Source organism: Accipiter gentilis, chromosome 8, assembly GCF_929443795.1.
Source record: "Accipiter gentilis chromosome 8, bAccGen1.1, whole genome shotgun sequence".
Taxonomy (NCBI): domain Eukaryota; kingdom Metazoa; phylum Chordata; class Aves; order Accipitriformes; family Accipitridae; genus Astur; species Astur gentilis.
In genome coordinates, this window is record NC_064887.1 from 41511007 (window position 1) to 41538637 (window position 27631).

Consider the following 27631-nt stretch of genomic DNA (forward strand, 5'->3'; position numbering starts at 1 on the left):
AAGCCAGGATAATGCATCATAAAAGGGGCTTTATTCTTTTATTTTGTCAATTGCAATTTAGATTTAATTATTTATGGTAATACTTCAGAGTGTGCTAGTAAGCATTCCATAACGTGATTTATAGAAGGAAGGAAACCTAAGTAATAAGTAATGTTCGCTATTGCATCTGCTATTAAATCTTTGCTGGGGCGGAGAGCGCCACACACCAGCCTTCTGTGTATGCAAAGTACCAATTAGCAAAGCACTATTGTAAAACGCAAAGGTTTAATCAATGGGAAAAATCCACTTGAAAACAGTGAGCATGCTGATTTCAGTTATAAAAATTACCACATTTCTATACAGTAAATGGCTTTTTATCTGCAACTGAGGAGCACTTAAAAGTGGGCACGTTGTTCCTTCGGGTAGCACAGGAGGGCAGGAGTACCTGACCACTGCCCTAAGCCCCAGTCAAACAAAGCTGCACTCTGCACAGCGCGGGCAGGAAAACATCCTGTCCGGCTACTGCCAGCGAGACGAGACTGATTTTGCGTATGCACAAAATGAAATGGTTTAAGGTGCTTGCTGCAGAGGTTTTATGACTCGGGCTCGGTGCACGACCAGGAAACAGCAAGGCTTGGTTCTGTGCCCAGGTTCGTCAGCAATTTGGGAAACTATTCCCCTCCCCGGACCCATATCCAGCCCTCATCTGTCTGCGCTGTCTGGTTTTCTATGAGCTTTAAGAGGCACGAGACCTGCCTCTTTGGCTGTGCAACCCAACAGGGCACAGCCCTTGGGGAAGGCCTCCCCTAACTCACTGCAGTAATGCCAATTAATGTTACTCATACAACCAGCTATATCCTTAACAAAATGGTAATACGTTCCATTTAATGACACGCCATTGAAAATAATCATGGAGTTAGCAATTTCCAGTTCTATGGCTGCCCTTGACCATACAGAAGAAACAAAGAAAGTGTCCATACACAACCAAAGAAAAAGAGAAGAAACAGGTCTGCTTTATACCTTTCAATTATTATCCTCTTCAGCTTCACAAGGAAGAACAGCAGGCAGAAAGCAGTGTGGTGCTTTGGTGTTTTAATTTAAATAGCAGTTTCCTTTAAATAGAACGTTCCTGCCATAGAAAGATTTAAATCACTGACTAAGATCAATTAGCCTAGGAAACAAGGGAAGTATTTTAATGGTCCTTTGATTGCAGAGGCCGCAGCTCCTCCAGCGCTGCACTGGAAGAGGAGGCAAGTTCAAGCTTTCAGCCCCACGCTTTGCTGCAAGGGGAGCCATTGCCCCGCGACGCTGGGAAGGTGGTGCCTCCAAGAGCCGTCATCGTCATCCCAGGGGTTTCCTACCTGCGATGTGGGCTTCCCACCCCAGCATAGCCTGGCATCGCTCGCCCTGGGGGCTGCAAGGCCTTGGCAGCCCCTCTGGTGAATTAGGGCAGGAAATCGGGTCAGCGTCGTGGCAAGCGCCAGCCAAATGGAAGCCGGCCAAGGGATTACGCGAGAGGCAGTGTGACAGAGCCCAGGGCCATCTGATGGGAGAGGACATTGTCAGAACAGAGTGACAGCTCCTCACACAGTCTCTGCAGTTGTGACAGACAAAGCTGTTTGCTGTTTGCATGCCTCAGCAGGGAGCACTGTGGACCAGCTGGGATGCTACTGACTGGCCTGGCATGGGCCAGGCCTCTCCAGGCAGAATTCAGCAGCCCCTCCAAAAGCAGGAGCTATCCACTCATCATCACCAGGCAGACAGGAACAGCCGCAGAGCGATTCAAACAACTGGCATGTAACAGGGAGCGTCCCCAAGGGCAGACAGGTCGGGGAGATGCCGGCATGCTCTACAGGTTAGGAGAAGAGACAACACCTGGCCCAACTTCATCTGTACATCGAGCAGGTAAGAGCAGCCGTGGCCCGGACACCGAGTCCTGCAACCTGCTAAGTTCCCGTATGTGCATTTGCGAGCAGCAAGAGGAAAAAAAGCACAAAACCTCACAGTTCAGGATCCAAGGACATTGCAGAACTACAGGAGAGAGAAACTTGGCTGCTAGCAGCAAGGTGTCTGCTGAGCAGTGACAGATTTCAGCAGGGCTTGGGCCACACAACTGGTGCCTTCTGTGTCTCATCAGCATCAGCCCTTCCTGAGGGCACATTTCCACCAGAAGTGCTTTGTAGCAGTCAGACGCATGGGGGATCTCCCAGCTCTGCTGGAATCTCTGAGCAAATCTTGCCCCACAGAAGACAGGGACAGACAAGATGCTCGTTCCTTCCCAGGAAAACCAAAACCACTGGAAAACTCAAGTCACACAGCCATGATTTTGAGAAGCCTTGGTTCTGCAGAGTGCCCACTCCCAGCAGTGAGCACACAGGGTTTGGTGTACACTTAAAAGAAAAAAGGACCCCAGTTTTCACAGGCACTCAGACATCACAGTAGATGAATCAGGGCTCTACTTATACAGAGAAGCACTTGCACACACATGAATTCTCCATCTGCACCTGCAAAGCTGAATTGCTGTCTTTGAAAAGAAGAGGACAAAGTCATTTGGCCAGGAGTGTTACAGCAAACCAGTGGCAAGAAAGGGACCATGGAGCCCTGACACTGGATTTTCCACTGTAAACATCCCCTCCCCTCCTGACTCTACTGCAAAAAGAGCCAGGAATGGAGATTTCTGCTTGCAGTCTCCTGCTTTCGCAGGAGCCAATGCAGGGGGCAGCTCACCTACCACCAGTGCCCACTTTCACAAGCCAACAAGGCCACCCTGAGCCCAGGTGGAACACAGCAGCTAGCTTTAACCATCCATCCTGGGTGCTCATAAAGAACCTACAAGAGCATTGGCTGCAACATCCAAGTGGGACCCTGGATAAATACTTGGGCAAAAGGCTCGTGCCAGGTTCCTTGCTACCAAACACCTCACTGTTGCTGCTACTCAAGACAGGCAGCTCAAACTGAAGTTTGGGGTATGTCTTTATGAATACTAGTGGCACTGTCTGAGGCACAGACTGACCCACAGCTACACACCAAAAAAGTGGCCCTGTAGTGAACCTCCAGCTCACTTCCCGGGCTTATTAAATGAAAAAGAACAAAATGAAACATCACCTTTCTGCACATGAACGTTTCTCCCTGCAAAGAGGGGCTAAATATGAACTGAACAAAACGTAGGAGTGAGACAAGGGCAAATATATCCCCACTTGCCTACTGCAGAGAAGAGAGAAAGCACTGTTCAAAAAAAATCTCCCAGCAACAAAAGGTCGAGGATCCATTCAATCCCCTGTGACCACATCATCTTAATAAACCCTGATAACGAAGTGATTACGTTAAAAGCTGTCAAGGGCTACGCTGACCAGAGCAGCCCTCTCACCAGCTTCAAGCAGCTTTGCTGGGGAGGAAAAAAAAAAAAGTCATAATTCAATAAGCTTGGAAGACTCTATTCCCCACTGATCCGAAGTGATCAGCCTTCATGTCGAAGGAACATTACATTCAAGTCGCTGAAGATTTTCACTTTTTTTTTTCCTTCCCCTTTTCATTTTTTAGAGCAGAAATTGAAAGGCAGCAAAGATAAAAACTCTGTTAAACTGGAACTGGTTCACTCAGGGGAAGAAGAAACATAATACTCTTTCTTCGGATGCTGTTTTGAATCCAGCCCCGGCAAGTAACATGACAATGGTCACTAGTGTCTGACAGATGCCTGAAAGGCAAGAGCAGGAGAGGACAATATGGGCAAACTGGGTGGAGATGGGGCCAGGAGAAGGGGGAGGAAGGCTCCGGCAAGAGCTGTCAGGCAGTTCCCTCCCCCTCTCTCCAGCTCTTTGGCAGTCTTAAGGGCAATCTGAGATTCAAAGCAGGCTGCGAGGACCTACCTGCCTTATGTCCCTCTAAAGTGGGACTGGGAACAACAGGAAGGCACTGGTGGAATGCTAAAGATGTTGGAAAATAAGGTACTGAGCACTTCTTTAATGCTAGAAAGGAGAGGGGGATACTTTGCTGGCTCTAAGCACTAAAGCCTGCTCCTGCTGGCCTTCTCCAGGGGAGGTGAAGCACGGGTGGAAAAAAGGAGCAGGGGAACAGCAGAGTCACTTACTTTCAGCTACGCAGCCTATCAGCAGCACAGAGAGGAGGTTCACGAGGGAGACCAGCGAAGACATCCCAGGGCTGGGAAGGATCCTCATCCTCTGCAATGGCCTTCAGCCCCAGCCAGGAAGGCTCCGGGTCAGCAGGACTCACAGCGTCTCCCCAGCGTTGTCAGCACCTGTGGACGCACAAAGGTAAAGGGGAGAGCACTTAGAGAGAGGAAGGAGGGCAGCCAACATTGCAGAGGGAGGGGGGCAGCCGAACAGAGTCCGGAGAGGCAGCGGAGTCCCAAGAAAGCAATTACTGCGCACGGTCCCTGCGGGGAGGCCAGGCAGCCCTTCGCCTTGATGCCACAAAAGACTGGGCCAGCTCCATCGCCAAGCAGACTGGTGGGGGCAAGAGGCCAGCCTGCTCCAGTCTCGGCAAGTAATGGCAAATTTTCGTGCACGCACTCACGCAAAGGGAGGGAACAGTGCAAGAAAGAGAAGCGCGATCGGGAGGTACCAACTGCACAGAGCCCATGTTTAAAGTTTAACACCCGTCGGCTTCTCTCCCTCCCCAACACTGGAGAAAGGCAGCACTGGCCGAGCAGCACACGAGCAATGAGGTGTGAAGGGATCTGACCAGACAGGGCCCAGGGACCCTCTTAAAGGGCAATTTTTCCACAAAAGCACAGGACAGGCAAAGAAAAAATGAAACGTCACACATGAAAAACCTGGGAAGGAAGAAAAAAATACCCCACGAGGGAAGATGAAGCAGGAGATGTCTCCTCTGTGTCTCCTTTTGTTTGCTGAGGATCCATGCAATCAGGGGAGGGATTTCTTTCCTGCCCAGGCAGGCTCTCTGCTGTGCAGAACTCACCCCAACACCGCAAGCCTGAACCTCAGCACTGGAATCAGCATAGGTGTCCCAGAGCCCCTCTTGCAAGGCAAATGCACACGGGTGAGTCTCCCAGGCTTCTTACCATGGCTGGGATTACAGCAGCTATTCTGCACGTCTGAGAGTCCCTACCCTGCTCGGTGCCTCAGTTTCCCCACCTGCAACACACAGAGGAACCGCGTTACTGAGCTAACACAAAACTGAAGAAACAAAACCTGGAGCAGGGGGTACCACAGTCGATCCTGACAGACCAAAAGGCACAGCAAGCAAACACAACCTCCAAAGGATGCGGGAGAGATTTTCTCTTGACCGCTTCTTCCCTGGATGTGGCAGAATGTGGCTGCAGGACAGCACCAGCATGTTAGCATGGCTGCAACAGGGGAGAGCAAGCCCAGCACCAGTCTGCTGCCCTTGCCCTGCCGGCACATTTCCATGGAGACAACTCCTGGCTCCAAATGGAGCTGCCTGCTTACAGCTTTATCCTGATCCCTTTTTGCAAAGCTGGAATGGCATTAAGGGAGCTGTATTCTTAGCAACTACCCCAGTCCTATGTGTCAACACTGGTAAATGCTTCCTTCAGTGACAGAGGCAAGCTTTGCCCCAGAAGGGCTGAAAATAGAGTGAAAACTGCAGCCACAACCTCCTTGTAAGGTCAGCAGCTAAGAGGTTCCTCCATCAGACAGACTCTGAGCACCAGAATAATGGGCCAGAGTTGTGTGAAGGATGTTCTCAGATCTGTACAGATTCCTTCCCGCTATCAGTTACCCCAATTAAAAATCAAAACCCGGGTTTATCACCTTTTGGAGAAAAGCCAGGTAGGAGATACTGTACAGTGATCAAAGGCTTTAAAAGGACTAAGGGGATAGTGAGGTTGCTTAAGCCTTCTGATACACATCAGGGTATGAGACCATCAGGACAGGCAGTGTGAAGGGGCATTTTAATCTTTTTCTGTCCCATTAACTCTCCAAGGCTGAACTGTACAATTAAAAGAAAAGCCAGGATAAACAAGAAGTCCCCATATGTACTCAGTCCTAAAGAGCAACTTTTCAGAGAGAAGCTTTGGACTTGCACTTTGAGGATTACAAAGCCTCTGCTGTGTGCTCTGTGCTAGTCTAGATCCATGGCACTTCAGTGCTGGCTTGTGAAAACCAAGCATAAATACCGATCCTCTCACAAAAAAAGAGAAAAAATCTGGATTATACCACTGGGAATCTCTTCAAATGTTTGTTCTAGACACACTTAGAGAAACACACAGAGGCTCCAGCCAGACTTAACGCGGGGTTCACAGGATTCCAGGGTGCAGAACAACGCGTTGGGGTTTCTTTTGTTGTTGTCAGAGGCGAGCAGAGACCGGGAACATTATGAATAGCTGCGATAGTAACTGTTAATTAAACTGGGGATGCGGTATCAATGCCAGCACAACAAATGGAACCGAGTTGCTGTTCGCTGGCTCTCCCTTCTCCCTGCTTCAGTCATGCAGCTCCTAGTTCCCACCAGCGAGGCTGGAGGGGGAGAGGGCAGGAGTCAGAGAGAGCAAGCATCCTCCCAACCATTTTAGTTCTCTGCATTAAAAAAAAAACCACCAGGGCTAGCTCAGCCAGCATTTTAGAAACCCTTGTTTTTCTTCATCAGAGCAATATCCCCCCACCGCAGTCCCAGTAAATGCCACCAAACATCTCCTTGAGCCTCGTCTGCTCTCCAGATGTGGCACCAGTGACCTTCCACAGCTCAGAGCAGTCAAGAGGCTCCCCGATGATGGAGCTGAATGCAGGCATGTCAGGGAAATGTTCCACCTCCTCCGAAGAGGAGCCTGGCAGCTCCACTCTCCCACATCTAGCACGGCTTTCCATGCCACATAATGAGCTCTGATAGAGAAGGTCTTGTCCCACATCTAGCGTGGCTTTTCATGCCATATAATGGGCTCCGATAGAGAAGATCTGGTAAAGGGGATATAGCAACAGCTCCAAGATTAGAGAAGGAGATGCCAGAGGGTGACACTTCCGCTCCAGTGCTAATGTGCTTCCCGAGCCCTTGACGGAGACAGAAAGTGCTGGCAGAGATATTAGGACATGTCAACTTCAATCCAGCAACTCATCCTTCAGAGCAGGTACGTCACTGGCTGTCTCCCCCTGGATACGGGATTTTCAGGACAGCAAGATGTGCACCCACCTGGTTCCCCTGCGGATATCAAGGAGGGACTGGGACAGGAGTTTGCTCTGCTTTCTTGATAGCACCCTGGCAATAGGGAGACTGGAAACAAACTCTTATCCACTGCACGATTCCTGCCTACAATGCAGAACACGCAACATTTGGAAACCCAGCTACCATGCAACAAGGCGCTCCTGCCCTCCCAGCGGTGCTGAATTCAAGTGGGAATTGCTTTGATGAATGCTCAAATCACAAGGGTTTCATCACCCATCCTCTCCCCTTCTCTGCACGTGCACAGCTTACCTTGTCTACGCTCTTTGAAGCAGGTTTTGCATCACTCCTCCTGCCTGTCTGCTGAGCACCCAGCCAAGCTCCTGGCACCATAAAAGTAAACATAATGGCAGCTTTCCTGCACTGCTCCACGGACCTGCAAACCCTCACTAAATTCTCTGGCACAGCATCTCCTGCAGCACAAGTAAACCACCTAATAGACCTCAATCCTTGCTAAAGAATGCAATTAAGTGAAGCCATGGCCCCCAATGGGGTCACATTTGTGCTAGATACGGTCACATTTCAGGAATAAGATTAATTCTTACAGTAAAAGAGCTCCTGTAAGGCATTCATTCTTGTGCACTGCCTGATCTCTAGCTCTAAGTATGTACATGTGTGCATCTTGTAAGCACTGAACACAGGATCTTGAAGAGTATTATAAAAAAGAATAAAACTGAGAAGCGTTTCCAAGAAGCAGCTTCCCATTGTGGCTCCTCCAGCTAGTACCAAGAGCAAGGGATCTCCAGGGACCCAAGGGTGCTAGGCACAAAGGGTAAAATGCTCAGAAGCACCTACATTTCTTAAGAGCTTAAGTTCCATTGAGAGTCAAAGGGACTTAACCTAAGCCGCTAAGATGCTTTTGAAGATTTTCCTCCCAGCAACTCCCATTTCAGAGGGTGCTGGACACCTAACTCCCTTAAGCTACTTTGGGTATCAGAGGGGATATAGGAGGAGGGGGCTTTATCTACAGACCAGTTGGCTATCTTGGTCCCCGCTGCTTAAAGAGGGAGCCTGTGGGAAATGCTGCTAAAAACAAGTGTCTGCACAGTTACAGACATTGGGATGGGTCAGAGCTACTCAGGTATTTTGCCTTATGTTACTTTTTCTTAGCCCCCACGGAGCCAGTGATGGAAAAGTTTGCTCTGCATTTAAAAAAAAGTCCAAGAGGGAGGGATCATGCCTTCATTTCAGATTCATTAGAATGTAACAACTTGGAAAAAACTTCACAAAAAAGCATTTGGGCTTCTCTTCTGTGCTTTCACCTGCATGTGAAAAGGAGAAGGGCAATTTTAAAGAAATTCTCTGCAAAAAGTTCCACACAGATCGAGCGGATGATTAAACATCTTCATTTTCAGTAGCTGCTGCGGGAGAATTACTCCCATTAGACGTATCAATCGAAGCAAACACCTTGCAGGCAGAGGGCTGCACTGAGGTCTCTTTTCCTTCCAGCAGCACCGGCTTAGTTTGTGCTGCATATTAACAAAGGTCAGTGGGTCACTTCATTTCCTCCCAGCAACCTCTTTAAAGAAAGAAAGAAGAGCTTTTAGCACAACCACTAGCTCATTTGTCACCTCCCCTGGGGAGGGGAGAGATGAAATTTAAATTCGCCACCCCACATTTCTATCTTGCTCCTATCCAACACCCTGCCCTCGGCAAACTCAATCCCACCAGAGCTGGGACAGGGATACCAGCGCTGGTGGCTCGTGCAATGCGGGCAGCTGCCTGCTTGGACCTGGCCCAGGACCCCACCGTGGGACCTTCCCCGTGGGTGCTGGGGAGCAAGGAGATGCCAACGTGCAATGCTGTCCCTGGAAGCTCGCATGGCCCATGCCTCCATACTCAGGTTGCTTTGGTGGCAAGTATTAGCCTCTTTTTCTGAGGAAACAGAGCATGAAGACATGAGCTTCAAAGTATGAGTTTCTGACACTCGTTTCCCCCTCCCCACCCACTAACGTGCTGACCAGCTAGGCCCTATTTAATAGGGAGGGAGAGACCGCAGCCATCATAGTTCCCTATCAGGCACTTGAAAGCCAGCATTGGGGCAGAAAGGGAGATGCTGCCGATGCCTCTGCTCAAAAAGCAGCCACTTGACCTCAAATCTTGGTTAGACAGGAGAGCCCCCAAAAAAGCTCACCCAGACAGCCAGGTCTGCATGTAACAGCATTGTTGCTGCTGCTCACAGGGCTAGCTCAGGGGAGAGAAAAAACAAAACAAATCTGCCAGCCACAAAAGCAAAATGCTGTAAGTCCCAGTGAGACCCAGTGCCAGAACTGTGCACATCCTTCCCCCACAACAGGGAGACTCCTCACGCTCTGCAGACCTCCCTGCTGAATCACGCTCATTAGGCCAGCAAAGCCCCCAGAATGACTTTGCCTTCTGAGCCACTTCATCTCAGCAAAGACGCCCTGGAGATGTGGGATCCTATTGCTGCTCAGAGGACCAGTTTCTGCTGGAGCACGGGGGACTGCCGTACTCCCGTCTCCCACAGGACTCGCTTTCCCCACAGTGCTTCAATACACCTTAATAACACAAATACAACCCCTGTGCACCAGCAAAACTCACCTCAAGACTAACTGGTGGCTTTAGGTGCCCAGCTCCAAGGGCTGTGCAGAAAGGACTGATCTCAAAAGACTATGATCCTGCCCAAAAAATGAGATGTCAGAGTATTTCCAGGTCAGCCCCTTCCCGACTGAAGCTGCCGGACACAGTTCCTCTTCTACACTCGAATGCAGCTCCCCAGCCCACTTCAAAACGCAGGCCGTGGTCTTGGCAAACACAATTAGAGCAGCCAGTAGAGATCCTTCAGAGCTAAGCATGACTGTTTATCTATCAGGGAGTTACTTAGATCTTGTAAAAAATATTTACAAGAAAGAGGCAGAGTATTATCTTCCATGGGGAAACAAACACAGATGGAGAAAAAAGAGCTTTGATCAGGACTGTCTTGGTCCTATACACTGCTTTTCATCCCCAGATCTCCAAGTGCTTTGATATGACAGTATTATCCTTTTTTACAACGTGGGAAACCAGAAGAAACTGCACACTAAGACAGCACTCTGAGCATGAAGTCATACTGCCTCTTGCTGCGTTTGCACGCATACACACACACACACACACACTCTTTTTCTTTCTTCCTGCGGCATTTCTGGTCCTTCCATGCGTGCAAAGTGCCCAGCACAGTCCTCAAGCAATAGGCACGAGGGGCCTTTTGGGGTGCAGCAGTGCAAGCGTCGCAAGAAATACTAGTCCCAGCCCGGGGGCACGATGGCATGGCAAGGGTTAAGCTGTGGTCACTGCAGGAGAAATGAGACAGGAGAGCTCCGAGTTGGGTTCGAATCGTCAGGAGAAATTAATTTCCCCCCACCGTGTTCCTCGCAGCGACAGCTCTGACAAGCGGTGATGTATCTGCGGCGGCCAGGGAGCGTTCGGCAGGTGCAGTGCAGCACGGACAGGGGCACAGGGGACATCGTCGCAGCCAGAGGCAACCAGCAGCGAGGGGACAAGGAGGAGGAGGAGGAGGAGGAGGAGGAGGAAGCAGCATAGCTCCCCTGGCCGGGCTGCACTCCAGTTAAGCCCAAGCCCACCTTCGCTGTGGGGTGCTGCGACCGCAGCGCAGGGAGGACCCCGAAGGACCACCCTGCTGCAGCGAAGGCAGAGCAAAAAGCCTGTGCCGGTGGCAGCACCAGGGCATTGCCAATGAGAGGGAGGCAATGCTGGAGCAACCAGAAATCCCAGGAGCATCCTCCTGGGCCCAGTGCAGAGCTGGGCTGAAGACATGCCTTCTCCTCTGCTTCTGTGGATGCAGGACAGGAGCTAGGCTCTCCTCCGGGATGCACAAAGGCATGAGGCAGGGAAGAATCTGACCCAGGATCACGTTCCCCCTGCCCCATCCCCTTCCTCTCGCTCACGGGCAAACACCCACCATCCTTCAGCATTTACCAACAAACCATTGCAGATCTCCACGGAGAGCCTGACAGCATCATGTCGACAACTACATTTCCTTGTGGTTCAGGGTAATACTTTGCATTTCTTTTTTCAGGCCTTCGAGCTTTATTTATTTATTTAGGAAGTCATTCATCATTAGCCCCAGCTTAGCTGCCTGACAGACTGGGAGTTCCTTGGGGCACAGACCGCATCTCGTCTCTGCGCTCGGCACGCGCACGCCGACAGCGCTGGGTAAATAATCGTCCGTCAGCCTCATCTCACAGCATCCTCAGCACAGCCAGCCTCCGCATGGGGAATAAACATGATCTTCTGCGAGAAAATAATGCTAAAGAGAAAATCACCCGCATCCCCTTCCCAAGGCACCTGCACCCCAAGCCTGGGAGCCAGGCAGATGGGTGACACTGGATTATCACAATGTGCTCAAGACTGGTGGGGAAACAGAGGGCAGCAAAGGAGCACTCACCCAGTACCAAACAACTCTGGCCTTTGGGACACTAGGCACGTTGCCAACTAAGATGATAATGATACATGATTCAAAAAAATATCAAAATCTTCTTTTTCTTTGGCCCAAATGTTTTCAGCGGTTAGGGATTCCCCAACAAGTCCGAAGAAAAGGAATATATGCCCACTTCTGACCTACAGCAAAAGGCACCAGGCTGCAGTTCCTTCATACACACACCATCCCTTGCAAGAGACTTGACATCATTTATAGTCATATTGGTCACTAGCAACCTGCAGGTCTGCATCCCATTACACAAGTCATCACTCTGAAATTCTTGCGCTGGCAGGAGCCCTAACACCTCTCCCCATCACAGCCATCCCTTCTCTGACCTGGGCAACACAACCATAATCATCATTGGACCTTTTCCAAATCAAGAGATATCAAGCACCACTCAAACCAAGCAGAGGAAAAAAGAAAAAAAAAAACCAAACCAAACCTCAACAACAGCCCACCACCAGCAAAACTGTAACAGCTTTTCTCATATCTGGAGTCCAAAGCTGTTTTCCACCGCAGATCAAATGAAGGTTCAGATCAGTGCTCCACCTTCCCGGGGAGGACAGACTTCCTGGACTCCCATCCGTGTACATCAAGCTAAGAACATATGAGAAAAACCATGAACAATGAGGAATCAGTGCTTTTCTGACTTGCAGCATGGCATGAAGATGACCTGTACTGGGAAGAGCCCATCCAGATGGCATCTGTCCCTCTGAGCAGGCTAATCCCTCCCGCTTTGGCTTACTGCTCCCTTTCACATAGCAACGTGGATGCTGCCACACCTCGCAACCTTCTCTCCAAATCCCTCGCTCCCTCCGTCAGGTCTGCATGGGGACTCCCTTTGCCATTAGCAGAAGGAGGGACTGATGGCCCCCTCCTTCACCCCAAAACCCCTGTGCAAGCAGGGAGGGTTAAACCTCATTCCTGGGGCTGACAATACTGCTCCTCGCTGATGGCAGCTCGGCTGCTGATAGAAACCTGCCTGGCCTTCCTCCAGCTCCTGCACGGTTTTCTGCTACTCTCTGAGGGCAACTTGAGCCGCTTTCTCACAGAGTAGGTAGTTGTTACTGAAAAGTCTTGTGCAAACCCTCCCCTGAGGATAACCGGTGGGTTCCCAGCCCCACAGCTGGGCCAGAAGCACGGGAGACCAGTCACTGCCCTACAGAGGTAACCATCACTCCGGGGCAGGACTGCGGCCAAGTGATGCAACCTGCCCACCCGTTGCTGCTGTGAGTTTGTGTCCAAGCAAAGCATCTTTCACCAGCCTTCAGCCCAAGCAGAAGACAGAAAAGAGATGAAAAATTGAAGGGAGAAAAAAAATTAAAGAAAGAAAGTTAATTAGGAACATGGGGGTACTTTATCAGTTCCAGCTCAGAGTGCTGGACCGGCGTAGGGTGTCACCAGCCCTCTCAAAAGAATGAGCTTCTCATTACAGGCAATTGCTGATCGATTGCCTCCATTCGTTATCTTCATCAGGGCTCAGGCTCCTTGGGGCTCTCCATCGAACCTGACACCGAGCACCTAGCCAGCTTGATGGGCCCCGTGGGAGGGTCGTGGTAGGACCCTCTAGTGCTCCCACGGGAGCTCACCACCCGGTGTAGGCACCCCTCTGCCACCAGCATTGCCCCAAGGAGGGGAGCACCAACACCCCCAGCTTCATACAGATTTTGCATGACTCCTTTTTTTCCCCAGGTAGACACAGTCCCAAATAATATTATCTACGATAAAAATAACCCCCAAAATCCCCAAACCACACACACGCACACCTCAGGCCAAAACCAAAAACCAAAACTCTCCAAACACAACACCCTGGAGAATTTCAGCTAACCACTACAGACCCAGGCAAGGACTCTGCTCCCTCACACCCCAGTGAACCCAGAGAGGCTCCTGTTGAGTAACACAAACTTGGTCTGGATTTACATTAAGACAGAGGAAAACTTAAACTCCCCGCTTATCATTTTTAGTGTCCCCCATGACCAAGAGATGCAGGGGAACTGCCCTTAATTTCTCATTCTGGAACAGGCAATTAAACCCAGAGGCTGGAACAGCTCAGACCCACATACAGGCAAGCCAAAAGCCTTGGGAAACAAAAGAGGAAAGAAATACATTTCCTTCTATGGCCTGTATGTGGCATGGCCACTCTTGTCTGCACACCCCTGGGTAGCCAGGCTGGGAGATGACACGGGAGTGCTGTGGTCCCTGTGCAAGAACAGACCCGCCTGCACACACTCTGCTTATCAGCAAAAAACAAATGACAGGACATAAAAGTAGTGAAGCAAACACGCAAAGTTTAGCATAATTACTATTTGGTGGTAAATGAAAATCATTGTGGCAACAGTGCAGCTGATGATCTGTTTGCTTCCTCATACCCCACAAAAAAGGTACAGTTGTGCTTCAACTGGGAAAGGTTAGAAGCAGCAGTGGGAATAGGAGGGCAAGTTTAGCTGCCCTGTGCCCTGCACAGCACAACCGTACCAGCAAATCCCCCAGCAAGTGATGACGGGGATCCTGAGCCACAGTAAGAAGGATAGAGAGGCTCATCTTTCTTGGTCCATACCATAGGGCTGGCTTTGCCGCCACGGCTTGCATCTCGCCGATTAGCCACCAGCAAGTAAAGCTAATCAAGGTTATTATTAAGTGCTGTCTTCCCTGGGTTTTGCGGCAGCCTGCTCAGGAGTCCTGCATGCGAGGACGTTCGCCCAACCTCTGCGCACTGGGGATGCTTCACCCTGCCACCAGGACCCACCACCAGCCAGCACGCAAGGCAATGTGGCTCCCACAGCCGCAGGCCCATCAACGCCTCCGTACATGTTTTTTCCACCCCAGGATCAAGCGTGCTGCAGTCATGACCAACACAAAGGCAGAGTGCACCCCTTGGGCAACAAGGGCACAGGGATGACATTCCGGGTCCTCCCCTCTCTCTAGTTCAACCCGTCTTTTCCTTCAGTACCTCTCCCCCCACCACTTCCCTGCCAGGCGCCGCATCCCTCCCAGCCAACACAGGGGGTTAAACTCCATAAAGAGGATTTGGTTTTGAGCTTGCAAGACAGAAGATGAGCAAATCCCTTCCCTTGCTCTGGCAGGAATCCTGTGTCTCAGACCCACCAGCCAGGGGAGATTAAGAAAGGAGAAGAGAAAGAAAAAAACCCATCCATTACTCGCTGCCATGATCTCATCTGAATTTAAGAGCTAAGCTGGGAGGATGCTAGGTCACTGCTTGGGCTGGTAGAGCCCTGCAGACCAGCAGACACCAGAGCAGACTGGACAGAGTCTTAGGCTGCACTGCTCAAGGTCAGCAACAGGGCTGGGAAGCTGCATCCATGCTCCTTGCTTGCTTTCCCTCTGGTTTAATTCTGGCCTGTCTGTCTCGGGAAGCCTCTGGCTCTTGTCACATCCTTGCAGAGAGCCCCAGCTCTAGCGGGTGTCTTCACGAGTTACCTTAAAGCATTGAATGAAGCCCCACAAAACACACCAGCATGCAGCAACGCCCAAGTGGTGCAAGCCAGGAACGCTTCTGAGCTGAGCAGCTCGGCCAGGCAGGGCTTTGCTGCAATTTTCATCTTCCATACGAGATGCAAAATTAAGAGGCTGCTAAATAAGCAGAAATTGGGAGTAACATCATCCTCGCGATACTCCAGCTCCTGCCTGACAGCCTGATCTCGCCCTGCTGGCTTACTTCTATTAAATATGATTTTCCTCCCTTTACTGCTCTGAGCAGCTGTAGCAGCGTGGTCCTGCCGGGCTAACAGACATCCCACTCCAGAGGTAGCTGCATTTCATTGGTTAAGATAAAGCAACCCATACGCAGCCTGTCCGCACCAGGGATGCATCAGAGGCAGCTTAAAACATTTATAAGCGTTCAGAGATTGATAATATCCCTCCTACAGCAGGCTGTAGGAAAGGAGCTCGCAAGAGGACCCTGGGAGAACCTTCCCATTACCCAGGATTCAAAAAGACTCCACCTGGTAGGCACGTCATTTTTTATTTTACTTTAAACCAACAAAAGGGGTTTTTTGACAAGCTGGTGAGATCATCTAGGTGTCTTTGTTACCAGTCAATCATCACAAAGATCAGGCAAAGAGATTTTTCTGAGTAGGCTGGCTGAGTATTCACGACAATGTTTTTGTAATACCAAAGAGCACATATGCACACGCACGCACACCCCCCGTGAGAAGTGGGCAATGAATTAAACATGCAATAATATTTACTTGGCAGGTGAAGACAATCAGCATGCAACGGGCTAAGCCTGGCCAGGGAGAACGATGCTTTTATCCTCCATTTTCAGCAGGGCAAGGAAGAGCACTGCCTCATAAAAGCAGATTCTTTCACTCTTGATGAGTGCGGCTACAGGAAGCTTTCCAGAGCCCATGACCCCTCTGCCCGCGCAGCCAGCGCGAGCACTCGGTAATGACTTGTCCATCTTTGGAGGCACTGAGCCAAACAGGAACATGTCCAACAACAAATCTCTCCTTCGGACGCGCAGAAGCCACCATATTGCAGAAAATGCTTTTATTCACACTGCACCATCTGGAGTCGCCAGGAAATGCAACTTTTTTGTCCCCATCAATTACGGAAGAGAGAAATCTACGGTCCCCTGAAAGGCAAAACTTTCTGCTTTCTCCCCACGCAATGGGAGCAGAGATGGGTGAAACAGAGCTAAGCCCCCTCTGTAACACACCGGGGTTTTATAACCCCCCAAGCCCCACAATCTCTGCTTTTGGGAGCTGACCCACAGCCTCCCCCATCCCAGCTCCAACCTGTCTGCACCACTCAGGGGTTCCACCTTGCTGGAAAACGGAGTTTCTTGTGCTTAAATTTCTTAAAACAAGAGGAGGTGAGAATCCCCCATCCTCTCTCTTTCAAAAGAAGCAGGGGACAGTGTGTGGCCGGTCCAGAGGGGCGACGTGGAGTATTTCCCAAGGGGAGGACATCGCCGGTGCCCTGCAGGAGAGGCTGTGTGGGGCTGAGCCGGCAGCAGGACCACAGCCAGGCAGCCCAGGCAGACAGGGAGCACAGCCTAGGGACGGGAACACCATCACTGCAGGTTTTTAAGAAGGCCAGGCATGCACCTGCGCAAACGACTTCCAAACGCGCGATGCTGCCTTGGGCCAGCGAGAGGGACTAATTGACCTTCCAACCTCCCTTCTGTCGTTACTTTCTATGATTTTACAACCTCTCTAAATGGTTCATTTATTCTGAGCGAATCCCTGCTGCATTCTGCTCATCAGCCAGTTGTGCAGCACCTTACTCTGCCTGTGCAGTGCGAGGGCAAACCCGCTGCAGGTGCGTGGACAAACCCAGCATGGGGCAGCCCACAGGGAAGAAAGTGGTGAGGGAACCCCAAACACCTCTTGCTGAAATAAAAGTGTTAAGAAGCATCTTAAATCCCTCAACTTCAGGCCCGTTTCATTGGCCTGAATTAAAGCCGAGACCCTGAAGGAGATATGTCATGGCCAGAGTGGCTCTTGCCTTGGAGGGGTCAATGTTTCCAGCAACAAGGACACCAATTAAAGCTTGTAACGATGCAAGCCCAGGACCCTGCTAAGCCGTGAGCAGCCTTCGCCCAATGCTCTCTCTGCTAATAACCCGGTGCTGCGGCCAAATGATGGGTGCTGGGCTGCCTTAAATATTTATGACAACCGTAGATTGCTTCTTTCTTCTCCATAATGATTCCTCTGCACACACAACCCCCCGCGAGTCTGTTAGCGCCTGTCACTGCTCAGGCAGAAAGGACTGGTCTCCTCCCAGCACACCTCCAAGAGCATCGGCACGTCTCTGGAGCAGCAAGGCAGGGTGCCAGGGCGGGATTTTATTTTGGTTTTAAAGCCTCCCCCCAACCCTTTCCCACTACAGCCTCAGCTCCAGTTCTCTCGTTAATCTAATTGTTCTCCTAATGAAGATCTGCAATTCCTCAAACATTAATTACCAACGGCAGCAGCAGCAGCAGCTGTGGAACAAGAGCTCCCTGTTCCTAATAATATGCTTCACACTTTTGCCTGCCACAGCTCAATTTAGCTTTGCGTGATTTGGCTAGAGGGAGATAAATAATATTCCAGCTACGGGGCTCTGCAGACAACCCCAGGAGGAAGCAATGCTCTCCCCATGTCCAAGGCGCTCTGGAGCACTGTGGGTCCTCAGGTGGCTGCTAAAAAACCCCTTTTTTATCCCACCTGCAGCTCCAGCCCCCAGCCTGGGGCTGTGCCTGATCACGGCACCATCTCCATCTCACGCAGCTTTCAGCAGGTGTAAAGAGCTCTGCAAACAGCTGGACCCACGCCAGCTGGATGCAAAAGAGAGGTGCTACATCCACGGTCCCCGTCCGTACGCTAAGCACTACAGTAGTGCAAATAAACCAGCAAGAAAGTGAGAGCGTCGGTTGCGAGGAAAACAAACACGAGTAGGATGAGCTCAGGCGGTCGGGAATGAGTCAGGGGATGGAGGCAGAGAGAAGGGGGAGAGCGGTTGGAGGGAGGGTGAAGCTCAAGCCATTATTTGTTTCACTCACAGTAAAATGGAAAAATAAATGAATGGGAAGGTTAGTGGTGACGGTGAAACTGGAGTACGACTGCAGGCCTGGAGGGGAAGCTTGCGCACGCACTGTCGCCCGGTCCCCGGCAGGCTGCCAGGGCAGGCGCAGCGGGAGGGATGGCTCAGGGGTTGCGGCACAGCACGCTGCGATCAAGGCAGCCCCTGCAACTGGTGGGCTCGCACGGAAGCAGGGGGTGTCCTGCACCCCCCCAGGACCCAGAGCACGCTCCCATCGTGCCCATAAACTGGCAATGGCTTTAGCTATGGCTATGGAGATGAAGGAAAACCAAACGCATAGGTCCAGAGCCAGCACCAATGCTGTCACTGCCTTTTGGGGGGCAGCTGATCTCTTCCACACCCCTCATCCACCGTGATCCATAACGCAGTCATGGAAAAACGCCGTCCACACTCACGAAGGTCAACCCCTTCCAATCCCAGCACCATTGTTGCCTCCAGCCCAGGGGCGTGCAGGGAGAAAGATGTGCCTAGCCAGAGGAGAGCTGCCAGCTGAGTCCCTCCTTACAAAAGAGGCTCAAAACCATGGGTTAGGAGAAGCAGCTGGAATGACTGGAGCCAGCAAAAGCTGTAGCAACCCCTCTCGCCAGCACTGCGCAGCCAAAAATACACAAGGGGAACAAAACAACACACACACAAAAAAACAACCCACAAGAGTTTTCAGTGACAAAAGCAAACAAATAGATTTGTGAATAAATATTGATTTGACAGGAAGTCAGACAAACCCTTCCAAAAACACACACTGGCACCGGGTCCCTCTCCCAGCAAGACGAGCAGCCGTCATCACTTTATGGGTGCCTTTGCGTGGTCGGCAGTTTGAGCTGCTTTGCAGGGTTTCAGTTTCCAGGAATATCGGTCTCTCCTGTGCCAGGCACTCATGCACTAGCATTGTCTTGAGAGATTTCAAGAAAGAAATGCATGGGTTGGATGGCCAAGGAGCCTGCACTGGGCAAAGCGTGCAGCACAACAAGCAAAAGACCCACTGTTTGCCCTAATCTCTCTTGGGGAGGGGAGAAGTGGCCAGCTAATGCTCTCCAGCCCTACAGGCTCAGTTTGGTCTAAAGGAGTTAAATCTTTCTTCAGCCGAAACGCGGGGCTGAGTCAGAGACCCGGAGTCAGGGGGGTGATGGGATGCTGCTTCACACTCACTTTTTCCTGACCGCAAACGCATCTGCACATACCCTGATCCTTCACGGACACACACACAAAGGCCTTTCATCCTGGGAAAACCCCCACAGCACTGTTGCTTTGCAAAAATTAATTAATGTGCCCATAAGGGGAATTTCAAGATTTGCTTTCCACTACAAAGCAGGCGTCTCTGGGGGAGAGATGGGCACCATTTCATTGATGGCAGCATTAGGATCGCGGGATAAAGTCCAGACCCAGCACACAGCACGGACCTGCCCTTCCCCTGCCTCACACAATCCTTCATGCATTGGGTTAGTGAACCCCTTGCTGAACCCCACTTTGCCTCTCGCAGCCCCCCAAGAGCCTCAGCGGTGCAGCAGAAAGCACCAAGCTCCAGCATCCCTTGTCTTTGCTGGTTTCCCACTCAACTTCCAGCCTTGCTCTGCTCATGGCATCCAACGGAGGGATCAAGGTGGCAGATTTCATCCGATTCACCCCCAGAATCATCATGCTAGGGGGAAAGAAAACCCACCACTTTCAGGGGTTTTCAGGTCATTGCAAACTGGCTGGATGTCAGCAGAAACACCCCAGATAAGGTCTAGGTGCTGCATCCCAGAGCTCATCAGGCAGCAATCGTGGCCAGCACTCGGCAGACACGTGATTTCGGGGTGAGCATCTTGGCATGGTTCCTACACGCCTCCAAAAAAAGGTTTCTTTTGTTCAGCTTCCTCCCAGCACAGCAAAGAAATCCCAGCCCCATGAGCGCCATGAGGGGCTGGTGACGCTGATCACAGCTTTCCTGCTCATTTCTTTTTCAATGAGTGAATTAGCAGGCAGCCAGCTGACTTGAACATCCCCTTATCTCTGCACCAAGCTCGCTGCTGAGGATTTGCATAATTTTAATCTTTCCCACCAATGAGCATGAAAAAATTAGTTTTCCACTATTTTATCTTCTATTTGTGTTCAATAAACAGAGCTGGCGGCTTTGCTCTACGTATTTATACTGGGAACCATGAGGAAGAAGGGCGGGGAGGAAAAATCCCACATCTCCAGCGCTTGGCCAGGTGGAGGGTTAAACTGGAGGAGGGAGGCTGGGGAAAGGTTCTGCAAAACTGCTTCACAAACTGCAGCTGGAGACGGATTTGAGATTGAAGCCCAAATTTCCTTATCCAATCCCAGTTGTTTTCTCCAGAGTCCCTTTCCTATCTCCCAGCACCAGCAGCCAGGCTTCCTCCCATCATAAAGACCTCTGATTTTCCTCTCAAGCAAAGAGTTTGCTGGACTCGCCTCAAATACAGGCTCTAGATCCCAAAAACATCAGGACTTTAGGGGTTGGGAGGGAGGTGCCTAGCCAATGAGGTCCACCTTGGAGAAACCTCCTTATCTCTATTAGCAGGGAATCGTGTAAACGCAGGGACAGGGTTACCACAGGTCCCTGCTCACGTTTCTACACCTAACGAAGGTTTCGGCTCTCGTCGCTGCAGCTACTCAGCTCTGCAAGACCAGTCACGCTCAGCAGCACCCGGCAGATTCAAAGCGCTGCCCTTCGCTGTTCTCCTGGGAGCACGCAGCAGCAGCCCAAGCTCACACCCTTCTCTTTGTTTGCAGGATCCTCCGTCCAAATTGCTCACACTTTGTGGAAGGAGGGAAGGGAGAGGGAACCATGCAGAAAATCACTGCCGCCAACGCAGAGCTTTGGGTGGTTTTAAATTTAATGCTTTCTTTAAAAGAAAAGGATGCACCAAATATTAAGCTTGTCCACATAAAAAGCAGCACTTAAAAGAGCGAGCTCCTGCTTTTGCCCTTTCTGAGGCAGAATGAGAGCATCATTTTTGGCAGCACGCAGCGGCGAGGGATGCACGCTGAGCCCCATACCCCACACCCATGCGCTTCTGGATTACACATCTGAAATCAGGGCTGCTCTGAAGAAAAAGAAAATGCAGAGAAAATTGAGGCTCTCCTTGGATGTACCCCACTCCTGAGCAAGGTAGAAGGCTCCAGGATGAAAACACGTTTTAAATTTCTTTCCTCCCTGTGGAGCCAAACGCTGGTCAGGGCACCCACCAGACAGAGGCGAGGGGCAGATTTACACCATCTCCAGTAAACCTGGCATAGCCTCTGTGCCCAGGGAGGTCCCAACGCGGTAATCCCAGAGGCAGGTTTGAAGTAAACTGCCCCCAAAATGCAGGGACTAATGGCAGTGGGATGGCTCACGGGACTGGTCCTCACCTTTATGGGGTCGGGGGCCCCCCCAGACACTTGTTGCAGGGTCCCCCATAAGGACTGTGGGGAGGATGGGGGTGCAAGGAGCCCGGGGCAAGGCAGGGTGCAGTCGCCCCGCAACAGGGCAATGCCTGGCAGCCCCCAGAAGCCGGCATCTCCCTCTCCCTCCGCCCAGCTCTTCCCTCTGATCCCGGCCTCCACATAGCCTCTCCCTGCTACCAGTTAATCTGCACCCGGAGGTGCAATTACCTTCCATACGTTCTCTATTTACGCTCTAGGAACCATATAATTTTCTAGACCAAAAACATAATTAAAGAGTCGGAGCTCCCTGGAACGGAGCCCTCTCTCCTGCCATTGCTCTTATCTTCTCTAAAAATACCCCAGCACGGCAGCCCTGTGCCAAGGGTCAGCTCGCAGCCGGGCTAAGCCACGGAAAGAGGAGCAGCCCTGCTGTGATGGGTGTCCTGCGAGGGGAATGCACCCAAAAGCACCCACTTTGGCCCCAGAAAGGGCCTGCCCTAATGGGAAGCCTGTGCTCTCTCTTGCTGCAGTCGGGGCTCCAAGGGGTTGCCTATGCAAGGAAAGGTTAATTCAGATTTAACTTTTAATGTGGTTTATCTAACCAATTTTAAAGCCTTGGGCAGACAGACTAATTTGAGAATTAAAGGGACTTTGATGATCATTGCTCTTCCAGCAGAACCAATCTGGGGTTGCATCCAGTTTATTCCAGAATAAATCCAGCCTTCCAGATGAGATGCAAAGGCACATCTGCACAGGGGAATATCAGCCCCCAAAGACACTGGCTTTTGCCTGGACAACAACAAATCAAGCCGTGGCTGCGGTCCAGCCCCAAGAGGAGCACAGCATTGAGGACCTTTTCCAGCCAGGGAGCTTCCCAGGTGCAGGAGGAGGTGCCGACCCCGCAGGTCTTGGGCACGGCTTGCTGCCTCTCCAGCCACCACCACCACCAGCCAACTGGGCTCAAAGCACAGCTCTCGAGGTGAAAGAAACCTAGGGCGAGAGACGTGGCTGGGGAACGGGAGGAACCCCAGCTCCACAAATGCACTCGGCAGCTCTGCACACCCACACACGCCTCCGACCTCCCCACACATTGCTGAGTGCACCTGGCTGGCAACAACACCCAAGCAGCTTTGATATTTGTCTGGAGAGGGCTCAGTTAGGCTGGCGATTAAATAAAGTGGGCAAAAGGCAGCAAGCACAGCAAGGTGCTCTCAGCCACCCATTTCAGCCTAATCAAGCTTCCCTGGAGAAGCAAAGCGCTTGCCATTTCTTTTGGCATTTTCCTCTGTCTGCAGTCAGGGTGTTGCTGCAGCCTGAGCCTGACCCCCCTGAGAAGCCAGCGGCAGAGAGCAGCCCTTGGCCACCCAGCCCCACATCTGCACCACAGGGACTCGCACGCTTATCCCTCACTATCTTTAGACGTGGGATAATATCCTGCTCTGTAATGGAGCATCACAAAGCTCAATTCACATTCATAAAGCCCAGGACAGACCATGCTGTGGAGGCAGAAGTACCGCCAACTCTCTCCATGCTCCTGCTCACATGCTTATTTTGGTTGAAAACATGCTCAGGTGGGTTAATGACAGTCACCCCAAAAGAAAACCCCTTCAGACAGAGGATGTGCACCCACAAAGTGCCTGTGCACCCCAGGGAAGTGCCATACAGACACGTGCCAGAGGTGGCCGCGTGGGTAGGAGCCAGCACCTGCGGGGCAGCTGGGGGACCAGGGTGCCACGGGTGAACGGCAGGGTCCACACCACGCCCTAACTTCTCCATGGAATAGTGATTTCACATCATATACGCAGCTGAGCACGACCAAGGTCACGCAGCAGGGAAGCAGCAGAGCCATACATCCACCTCTAAGTTTCCCCAGCCCTCTCAGATCCTGCTGGCAGGAGCAGCAAAGGCGACTGAGATGCTCACACTTTCTCCCACCCGTGAAAACGGTCAGTGCTTCTTTCCACCCCAAAAAAAAGCAAGCAGCATTGCAGCAGGGTGCAGGATGCCCACAGCAGCTGTGTATAACCAGCCCCACGCCTGCTCAGAGCAGGAAGACAAGGACACGCCGTGAGACCCGCTGTTCCGTGGGCATGCCCTGCCCTCGCGCTCCCAAGGGAGAGCCCGAGACACTGAGGATGCACAAACCGACAGACGCCGAGGCAGCACGGCCTCCGCAGGAGTTACGCATTTTCCAAGAGGCGAGAGGCAACAAAAAAAAAAAGAAACAAAAAAAAAGAAACCCTCTCTGCTCACGAAACGCAGCACAAACGAGCAAAGCGAGAGCTTGCCAAGCCCCGCCAGCGGCACGCACCCAGCGTGCCCACCCCGCTGAGCCATGCCACGGGCAAGGAGAGCTCGGAGATGCTTCCCGGGTGGGCAGCGCTCCATCTGCCCGCCGGTCCTGCCCTGCTCAAGTCTGCACAGACACACGGACTGAAAGCTGGACCCAGATTTCCCGGCCAGAGCAGCTGTGCTGGGTCCCATCCAGCCGTTCCCCTGCAATGGCTTGGGGTCGGTTGGCGGCAAGACCCCGCTGGCTGCTGCTCCTTTCCAGCTCCGATTTGCTTCAGCTGCTTTCTGCATGCAAGGGCCATATCCCTCCCCCCAGCAAAACCGGACTGCTCCCAACCGGGGCTCTGGGGGAAGGAGTGGGGTCCAACAGCTGCTGCGGCATCGCACGTGTGTGGGGAGGTGCAGGAATAAGGGCAATAACATGGGGGGGGGGGGGGGGATGGGGCAGGGGGGAAAGAAAAAAAAAAAGAGAAGTAAAAACCGAGTATGAAACAGCCCTGGGGGAGAATCGCTCGCCCGGACTTGCTGTAATTACACTCCTAGTGCCGAATACAAAGCTCTTGGCTCGGCCCTCTCATAAAACTGGGAGAAGGAAGGTGAAAGAAATTTTTTTTTTTTAAATATCCTGAAGGGTCAAAACAACCTTTTAACTTGTCAACTAACAAGTTCAAACAGGACTGCAAGTACTGCTTTCCATAGCTTCCAGGGAGAGACATGCAGACCAGTCATCTGAACTCAAGTCCTCCAGGCCTTTTCGGGTTTTTTGACAGCCAGAAAAATCAAGGTAAAGGTATTGGCAATCTACACCAAAACCACTTCCCTGCAGAAGCACCAGCCTGGACACAGCACTCCAGCACACGAAACAGAGCTGCTGAGCTCCAACCCCAGCTCCATCACCCCATGTCCTTGGGCAAATTGTGTTGCCTTTCAGCGCACTGGTTTCCACATCCTTCCCTGTAATTATGCCCTTCATCGCCCGCTCTTGTTCTCTGCCTGCGTGTGCCGCATGGAATACCCTGCCAGCACAAAGCCACATGGCCCCGGCCAGGGAGCAAAGCTCTGCCATCCCCTCTCCCCTGTTCACATGCACCTTTGCGAATGGTTCAGCCAAACGAATGCAAACTCCCAATAAAAACACTTACTTTGATTTAAGAAACCTGCTCCTTGCAAAGTCAGGGCTGGCACAGTTTTAGCGTGAGCTTGTTAGAGCATCGCCCAGAAGCCAAAGTACATATAGAGTTCCCAGGAGCTAGGCGGTGATTGAAAAGCCAAGCGACCCCACAAGTTTTGCCTTCACTTGTTAATTTGCATGAAAATATAAGTCTCCTCTGATATAACCCTCTCCTGAGATTGCTCAGCCTTTACACAGCCTCCAAGTAACTAGTAAACCACCTGAAGGAGAAAAAAGCAGCATCCACAGAGCCTTTGGTGCTAACTTCAGTAAAAACAGTTTCCTCAGTTCCCCTTGGCTTTGTGTGCCAGGTCTGTACATCACTCATGCCACCCTAGTGCTGCTGCTGCCGCCGAAACCAGCAGCAGAAAACCTTCTGAAAACTCACTTTTATTGCTTGAAGTGCTGGCAGCCCTCTCTCTGCTGGAGCAGTCCTCATAGCCATCCTTGGAGATGCCCTGATGGGGTCCAACACAGGGAGGGGATGTTTGAAAGTTCCTCCAGCACAGGGGAGGCTGATGGATGCTCCTCTTCCTTCAAATTCAGGGTTATTTTAGATGCCCTTGAATACACCAAAGTAATCCTTCCCAGTCAGAGACTGGATGGGTCCACCAGAAGGAGGACCGAAGCTCCTGGAAGCAGGACCCTCAGGCTGATGAGTCTGAAGGTGCCTCCCTTGAGAGCCCCGGCGGTGCTGAGCATCCCTGCTCCGGCAGACCAGACCTTTAAAGGAGTCCCTAAGCTGGCTTAAAGGTAGGTCCGAGCAATGGGGTTTACAGGTCTATCCTTGGTGCGTTTGCAAAACTGTGAGAATACATTTATGACACATCCAACAACAAATCTGATTTTCAGGTTCTGAAGTGATTAGAGGAGGGGTCTGATGAGGACTCTTCTGTGTTTGTTTTCTGTGTTTTTCATTTTGGCCTCTTACACAATATTTACAAGGGAAAAAAGGTGTCTGAAGAAGCAGCTTAAAAACACATGCATTTTTGTAAATCCTCCCACTTCCAAGATTGTATCAACAAAAGAAAGGAGGAGGAAGAAAAAACATAAATAGGAATTTCACATTGACAGGGTCCCTTTGAACAATTTTCAAAGAGCTCCACTACCAGTTCTCCTATTTGATTTTGTTTTTTTCGGAATATCTACAGCGTGTTCTTCCATGAACCAAATGACTCCACCAGTTTAGGTCCCTTTTCTGAACTGTTCCTTGAAGAAAGCACCCCTGGGTCAGGAGCTGCCACAACAACTGCTTCAGATGTCTGCCCAGGACCGTGGCTGTGCTGGGATGTATTTCAAGGTTTGTTCAACGCAAGAGGGATCGCGCATTGATGCTGAAGATCCAGGAGCTATTCCCAGCTCAGCCGCAGATCTGCAGTAGCTGTTTCTCTTCAAGGCAGAGGTTGTCTTCCACCAAGGATATCCACAATGAAGAAGAGCCGAGCCTTTCTTTTGGGTGGGATCATTACGAGTGAAAGCAAGTAGAAATCTTGAGTATATATCAAACTTTGGCAATTAAAGACATTGAATGCATCAGAGCCTTTTGCTGGGTGCCATAACCTTATTTTTAAATTATCATTCCCAGGTACTGACCTGCTACACTCAAGTGCTTGTAAGGACAGGTAAAGCAAGAAGAGTCCCCAAACCCCATCACAAGCAGATTGCAGAGACCAGGGAGGAATCACTCCTTAAAATCAGTCATCCACTCGTGAACCAAACAATTTGTGCTCCATCAAAGGCAGGAAATCCTTCATTTATTAACCCAACTCTAAAGCCAAGAATTTTACACACAATCTTTGTGGTGCAGGGGGGGGGAGTCTGCTCCACGTTAACAGCTTCATCCCACTGACAGCAACCTGGAAGCTGCAGCCTCACCCGACCCAGCCAGATGCAGTTCAAGACCATTTGGAAAAGAGCTGCTGTAGCACACATGCCCCTGTTCTAAGCAATGCTTGGTCAATACCACCATCCTCCCTCTTTGCAGGAAGCAAGCAGCCCATAATTCTAGCTACTATGCAGCACAGACAGCTCTGTGCAGGGGTAATTGCAGGACAAAAGCATCTGCTGTCTGATGTGAAGGACCCAGGTTGCCCTGGAGGTTCTGTCTCCCATCCTTTGCTCGGCTATGTTTCTCCACCTCCAACAGAAAACTAAGTCTGAAAAGGGGAAGGAAAAAGAAGGTTTGTCAAGCCCAGGATTTGAGACTCTGCGGAAAATAAAAGAGGCTGGGGCAAATCACCCAGCAGCCAGACCAAGGAAAGCAAGGAAGAAAAGGGTTTGTTTTCAGGGAAGCTCGCTCCCAGCATGACTGCACCAGAAGCTCCACACCCCTCTCTCTCCTCCTGAAGCAAATTTCAAGACCAAGGTTCATGTTATGCCTCCAGATCTTTCTCTCCATCATCAGAAAAATAAAATAATAAAAAAAAATTTAAAAAAATATCAACCTGCATGAGAGGCAGCCCTGGGACCTGCACAGACGACGTTGCAAGTGACAGAAAAGTCCAAGGGACAATCAAGTTTTGGATTATGACAGGAAAGAAGAACCGCATATACATGAGCACAAACCGTAAATAAACGGGAAATAAATCCCATGGATATGGTGACAGCAGCCCCCAGACAGATCTTTACAAATTGCCTTTTACAAGTAAATAACATTATATCAGGGTTTATGGGCTTCCCCG

General features: G+C 51.0%; 1 protein-coding gene across 8 annotated transcripts in view; it reads right to left on the bottom strand.

The window, feature by feature from the left end:
* PTPRS (protein tyrosine phosphatase receptor type S) overlaps positions 1 to 27631 on the bottom strand; it is a 163711-nt gene that overhangs the window by 95392 nt on the left and 40688 nt on the right. For all 8 annotated transcript variants that reach the window (XM_049807609.1, XM_049807608.1, XM_049807607.1 and 5 more), the window contains exon 2: positions 4067 to 4234. In XM_049807609.1, the coding sequence (XP_049663566.1) occupies positions 4067 to 4154 (88 nt within the window). In that variant the 5' untranslated portion in view covers positions 4155 to 4234. The remainder of the gene's footprint in view (positions 1 to 4066; positions 4235 to 27631) is intronic.